Genomic DNA, 7,311 nt, shown 5'->3' with positions numbered 1-7,311 from the left:
TTTAATCATCTTTAAATAGTACGAATGGGTTTCAATTCAACATGTCTTTTCATGAGTACAATGTAGTTTGATCAGTGCTACCCCTCCCATCAATCTCCCTTTTAAAATGTTCAACAACAGCAAAATTAACTATATTTTGAATAAAATTTATTTGATTGTATATAAGTTTATCTGATTTGGGCAAGGGAAGGGGAACCAAAGAAACGGTGGGACAAAAGGTGAGCCAATGCAACAGTGATACTCAGTAGACACTATGTTGGAAATGAGCCTTACAACTTGGGAGGGGGAGTCGAGGGGTGGGATAGTGGTAGAAATGAGGGAGGGGGTAACACTGAAAAGAAACGTATTCATTAGTTATGTAACTGTAACTCCTCTATAAATCAACTTTACAATAATTAAAAATAATTAAAATTAAAAAAAGAAAATGCATGTCCTTTTCCGCCATCGCTGAAGCAGGAGCGGGCCAAAATGAAGTTCAATCCCTTTGTCACTTCTGACCAAAGCAAGAACCGGAAAAGGCATTTCAATGCACCTTCCCACATTCGCAGGAAGATTATGTCTTCTCCTCTTTCCAAAGAGCTGAGACAGAAGTACAATGTGCGGTCTATGCCCATCCGAAAGGATGATGAGGTGCAGGTTGTACGGGGACACTATAAAGGTCAGCAGATTGGCAAAGTGGTCCAGGTTTACAGGAAGAAGTATGTCATCTACATTGAATGGGTACAACGGGAAAAGGCCAATGGCACCACTGTCCATGTGGGCATTCACCCCAGCAAGGTGGTTATCACCAGGCTGAAACTGGACAAAGACTGCAAAAAGATCCTGGAACGGAATGCAGTCCCGCCAAGTAGGAAAGGAAAAGGGCAAATATAAGGAAGAAACAATTGAAAAGATGCAGGAATGAAGTAATCTTACATACAACTTTCATTAAAAAAACTGTATCAAAAAAAAAAAAAAGAAAATGCATGTCCTTACATCATATTTTCAAAGCCTGCATTTCCATGTGCATAAACTACAATATTATATTTCCATTCTAAAGTATATTTTAATTTTTAAACATCATTCATTACATTTAGTCAAGGCAGATGGCCTAGTGATACACTTAGAAAAATTTTCCAGTCTCCCCTATCTCTTTAAATTACTTGGTTCCACTATCATACATACATAATACATACACATGCAATACATATATTCATTTATATAGTGCATACATAATATTATTACTGTTTTTATCCATCTTTCCATTCTTTTATTGTTATTAAGTATGTGTACAAAGAGATGAGCATTCCACAATCTGATTGTGAGTACAGTGCTTCTTGGTAAATATCACACTTTCCTTCATTCTTTCCCATTTTCCCCTTCCACCCATACCCTCAGGCTACATCATTCATTTTTTACATACTGTACATTGAATACAATTATGGCATTTTCTCACCTTTCCTCTATTCCTGTGCCTACCTTTGCCAACCGCCAAAACATGTTTCGACTTACTGGTAATCATTGTGATAAACAATAGTTATTCAGGGGAGTTGCACCTTTGGATTTTTCTCCTAAGTGTATCCTCCTTTAGTCCGTTTGTATGTAAATGCATTCAGCTCTGTATATGTCATCATAAATAGTTGTGTTTTAGATCTACCTCCTATATATGAGTGAAAATATGTACAATTTTTCTTCTGGTCCATCCATTTCCCTGCAAATAACATAGTATTATTCATTATAATGGATTAGTAAATTTTAATGGTGTATATATACCATATTTTCTTGATCTGCTCATTCATTGTAGGGCATCTGAGCTGTTTCCATAACTTGGCTACTGTGAATAGGACAGTGGTGAACATGGATGTACAGTGTCTTTACCATCTCCTGACTTGTAATGCATCTGGGTAGATGCACAACAGTGGTATCACTGGTTCATAGGGTACTTGTGTGTTTAGTTTTCTTTTTTAGCTTTTAATGCTGTTCATTATATATATGTATATATACATATTCTTTAGTTGTACAAAGTAGTTGCAATTTCACAAAGCATTTTATGAATACAATATAAAAACAGAACAATGTCACCTCTTTCAGCATTCTCACCTAGCCCTCCCCTGTCCACCCCTTCCCTCACTCTTCTTACTTTTTAGGATATACATTGGATTCTTGATGGTGTTATATTTCTCTTTTCTCCTCTTTATTCATCTGCACCTTTCCCCTTGACTCCACGTGACTCTTCTTGAGTACCCACTTTGTGGTGTTTCATTTTGGTGAAGTTTAATTTTTTTTGTACTGTTCCTGGGGCTTGAACTCAGGGCCTGGGCACTGTCCCTGAGCTTTTTTATTTTTACGTAAGGCCTAGCACTCTACCACTTGAGCCACAGTTCCACTTTCAGCTTTTTTTGTGTGTGTGGTTTAATGGAGTTGAGTCTCACAGGCTTTCCTGCCCCGGGCTGGCTTTGAATTATTATCCTCAGATCTCAGCCTTCTGATCAGCTAGGATTATCAGTGTGAGCCACTGGTGTTTGGCTCTTGATTTTGCCTTTCTAAGGGATTACACTATTTGAGTTCTTCCTTGAATCAACAGTATTTCATTTAACACCTTTGTATGCAATTTCATATTCCCAACACACTTTCTTATAATTTTATAAACTAAATCTAGCTTCCACATATAAGGGAAGATATGCATCCTTAGTCTCTCTGGAACTGACTTACTTCACTTAGCATAAGTTTTTCCAGGTCTTTCTACTTCTTCATAAATGGTACAATATCATTCTTTCTAATGGATGAGTAAAATTCTACTGTGTATATATCCCACATTTTCTTGATCTGTTCACCTTGACTATGGTGAATAGCGCTGCAATAAACAGGGTGTACTGGTGGCTTTGTTGTATGCTGGTTTGTGATCTTTTGTAATCTCCTATTTCCCCACATCTCATCAGCATTTGTTATTGTTGGAATTTTCAGTGCTGACAACCTTACTGGGGAGAGATGGAATCTCAATATTGTTTTGATTTCCATTTCCTTTATGGCCAGGAATGTTGAGCATTTTTTCAGGTGTTTATTGGTCATTCTTTCTTCTTTTTCTGAGATGTCTCTAGTTAGTTCCTTCACCCATTTATTGTTCTAGTTATTAGTTTGGGAGTGGTGGTTAGTTTCTTGAGCTCCTTACATATTTTGGATATGAGGCCTTTGTTGAATGTATAACTGGGAAATAACTGGCTGTCTTCTTGGTTAAGTTATTATGCCTTTTGTTGTGCAGAAACTTTTTAGTTTGATGATATCTCATTTTGTCAAGTCTCTCCAATTTGCTGTGCCCCTGGAATCTCTTCAGAAAGTTCATGCTTATGCTGATAAGTTCTAATGTTTTCCTATGTCATTTTGCAGTATTTTCATCGATTTTGAGTTGATATTGGTGCAAGGATGCAGTTTTAGTTTTCTGCATATGGACTTCCAACACCAATTATTGACAAGGGTTTCTTTTTTACAACAGATATTGTCTAATATCAGACAACTGTAAGTATATAGATTTATCTTTGGGTCTTTTTGTCTATTTCATTGGTCCTTGGGCCTATTTTCATGCTAATACCAAGCTTTTTTATTATTATTATAGCTCTGAACCCTACTATTTTTTAAAAAACAATATTCAGATTGGTGTGATACTTAGTCTTTTTAGCCTCTCAACTAAAATTGAATCGTATTTCCATGTTCCTTATGTACTTATTTTCAAGATGGATAAAAATACTTGGGTATATTACCAGGCAGTCTTAAGATAATGCTATTCAAAAGAATAGATGAGTTTTTAAAAAAGAACAAATGGGTTGAATGCTTTGAATTATGAAATTTTATGAGCCTAATATAAAACTGTAGTCCATCATTAGTTTTATATGATTCATTAGTTCCAGTACTTAGCAGTTGAATGCCACCTGGGTAAGGATGCATTTGATTATTTTCTGTGGGTATGTCTCTCTTGATATAGTGCTGACTCTGTTATTCTTGCACCTAATGTATTCAAGTTGGCATGGAAGTGAAAGACATAATTCTCATTACATGTGCTAAGCCAGGCAGCAAGGGAAACAAGCCTGACTAAATGCTTGGATTTCACCCAATGGTGCAGCAAACTAATGTTGTTTCTGAAAATGAAAACTGTGTCTGGATTTGTCAGCTGGAAATGTCCAGGGCTTTGGGAAAAGCATGCAATAAATGGAGGACACTGTTCACCAAGTTAACCCTTTTCATTCAAAAGCACCGAGATGTAGCTTTCTATGAATAATAAATGTGCTTGGTAATAACAAAGAACACTTTGGTGACTTTATGCTGAAGGACACATTGTAGAACATTTTTTATTTTAACTTTATGTATTCCTTGGCAGCTTCAGCTAATAAAATTAGATTTTTAAAAAAAGTGCCAGAAACTGTTCAAATAACTCTGGTAGGGCAAGCATATCATCTATAGTTTGAAAATTGACACATCAAAAGAATTTTAGTTGTCTTTTCTTTTCACTATCAGCTTGGATCTTGATCTATTTTTATTCAATAAGAACATTATTATACTATACTTGTGGTTGAAATTACTCTTATTTTAAGTACTGACCTGATTTCAAAATAATCACCTCATAGTTAATAGATTTCCATTTCCTTCTCTGCTTAAAAGGTTTTCCTACTTGTTTTTTATTTATTTTTCCTTGTTCACTGTACTATGTGGAGTGTGTGGTTATTTAATAGCATATATGCTCATTCACATGCTTATTAGAAAAGATTCCTTAACATCATTAATATAATAAGTTGCCTTATCTATGCACCAATAACCTTATTAGAAATGTTTTATTGATGATATCACAATGAAAATTGATCATCCAAAGTTCCCTATACTTTGTCAATATGGAGCAGTGTCACAATTGGTATTATGTGAGAATAGTTAATGTCCATAAATGGTCAACATTGCCAATAGAATTAAGACTTTACCTATTCAGGCAATTTGTATCATATTACTTTAATAAATACTTTCTCAACTTGCTAGGAGAACACTGAAACTCTCTTCTCTAAATAATATCTTCTAGGGATTTTGGACATAATTACCAACATAATAGATTTTTCTAGCTAGAGAATTGGAAAGGGAGAGATGCTTATAGACATCTTTAGAAAATGTCCTACGTTTTAGTCTCTTTCTAAAAAATAAAGATGGAATTATGCTGGAATGCCTGTGCATTCAGGAAGTAACACTATCATTAAATGGTTGAATTGTGCTTTGGAGATTATTGAGAAAGAAGTTCAGCATAATTATGCTTCTGACATTTAATTGAATGATTTGTTCTGAAAGCTTACAGGAATTAGCATGACTGGTTTTATACTGTTATCTTTACTGTGTTTAGTATTTAGCCATTCTTTTTTTTTAAGCTCCAAGATGAACTCAAACTCTGTACTTGCAGTGTTCACTCATTGGCAAATGCTCTACCAATGGAGCCATACCTCTAACCCTAGTATTTAGCCATCTTTAGCCAACTTTTCTAAAATGTTTATTTTAAGAATGGATTTAAAAATGATCAGAAGGACTCAGCTTGAACTCAGTCATCTTCAGTCTATACTTAGTGAACACCTCTGCTCACCTATGGGTTCCATACTACCTAGTATCCATACTTCTCTCATCTATGCTTTCTCTCCATGAATTCATGAAAGATTTATTTGGGAACATGTGACAATTTGTGCCCAACGTGGATGCCTTAGTGTTCTCCCCAGCTCTGCTTAATATGAGGGTCATGGGAGGGAATAGGCAGAAGATATTGAATATGTAGGAAAATGAATTTTAAGAATAATTTTGCAGGATTGATGATTGGGAGTTGTATTTCCAATTTTCACTTATGATTCTGAATGATATTCAGGGACATAGAATCTACTACAGGAAACAAAATCAGGCTCAAAAACATCAAAATATTGGTGTGAAAAGTCAGTATCTTTCACAATACCTTTTCTGTTTATATGCTGGCTGTAGCAGCTACTGAAAACCTCTGCCCTACTCCTGTGCGTAATTACATTGGGGAATCTCCTGAGGCATTCCCTCAGGGACCAAGTCATCTACTTTGCTTGTCCTTTGAAGACATTTTGCTTCAGTTCTTTCCTTTTCTGAAATCTAGGACTGTTCTTCATGTCCTGAGAGCCTCTTCATATGGACTTAGGCTTCCATTTTCTTGACAACAACCCTGATGTGAGACAGAGCTGAGCCTAATTCTTGTCCCCCTGGGCCATATTAACCAAAAATTAAAAAGCCTAAATTAATGAACTTGAATTACAAATATTATATGATTTTCATGATGCAGGAAAAATTGACTAGCACAAACACTACTTCAATAATTGAAGTACTTTAGTTTTTCTCCAGGGTTTATTTATTTTTTTAACTTATTATCTCACAGTTTTGAAGAGCTTTGGGAAATTTAATATTAAAAAAATCCTTATCTGAGATTTTGACATAATCTTATTAGGAATTCTGAAAAAAAATCTTTAAAAAATGTTCGATCTTTATTTGCTTATGTGTGCCAAAATGCATTAAAATTATATCAGGAATAAGTACAGAGAGCCAAGTTTCCAAGGGCTTATTGGTGTGTAGTAAGAGCCAAAACATAACTTTAAAAAATGAAACAGATTTATTTAATAATAGAATGAACAGAACAATAGGAGTCTCAACAAGAGATAAGTAAAGAACAAATGGCATTAAACTATAATTGGTATGCCAAAGGCAGGTTGGTGATGTTGGTAATTCATAAATATCAATCAATATAGAAGCCATTCTAATATAACATTGTCTTGGAGAGGAAAATCCCTTCTAAGACTCCTCTCTGTAAGCATAATTGTTTGCTTGCTGTACTTTCTCTGGCCACAAAATATTGACTACAAATGTGAGAAAAAAATTCTGGGTGCAAATTCTTATTGTTGTTTTTATTTTTGTTTATTTTTTGTTGGCCATGGGACTTGAACTCTGGGCCTGGGTGCTGTCCCTGAGCTCTTCAGTTCAAAGCTGGTGCTCTACCAATTTAGGCACAGTGCCACTTCCAGGTTTCTGGTGGTTAATTGGAGATAAAAGTCTCATGGACTATTCTGCCCAGGTTGGCTTTGAACCATGATCCTCAGATCTCAGCCTCCGGAGTAGCAAGGATTACAGGTGTGAGCCACTGGTACCTGGATTTGTTTTTCTTATTTTTTATAGTGTTCAAAATTGAACTCATGGCTACACAAATGTTCCACCACAGAGCTATAACTCCAGCTCTCTTTGTTTGCTTCATATCAGTTTTATTTGGATATAATTTAAATACTATTAATTTACCTTCTTAAAGTGTATAATTGT

At 35.2% G+C, this 7,311-nt stretch overlaps 1 protein-coding gene across 1 annotated transcript; it reads left to right on the top strand.

The window, feature by feature from the left end:
- Positions 1 to 433: 433 nt before the first annotated feature.
- Positions 434 to 897, top strand: LOC125349957 (60S ribosomal protein L26-like). Its single transcript, XM_048344214.1, has one exon. The coding sequence runs from the start codon at positions 469 to 471 to the stop codon at positions 871 to 873; it is 405 nt and encodes a 134-aa protein (XP_048200171.1). The 5' UTR covers positions 434 to 468; the 3' UTR covers positions 874 to 897.
- Positions 898 to 7,311: the final 6,414 nt, after the last annotated feature.

This window comes from Perognathus longimembris, chromosome 4 (assembly GCF_023159225.1).
Source record: "Perognathus longimembris pacificus isolate PPM17 chromosome 4, ASM2315922v1, whole genome shotgun sequence".
Taxonomy (NCBI): domain Eukaryota; kingdom Metazoa; phylum Chordata; class Mammalia; order Rodentia; family Heteromyidae; genus Perognathus; species Perognathus longimembris.
The sequence above is the reverse complement of the archived record's forward strand: the minus strand, read 5'-3'. Positions and strand labels throughout refer to the sequence as shown.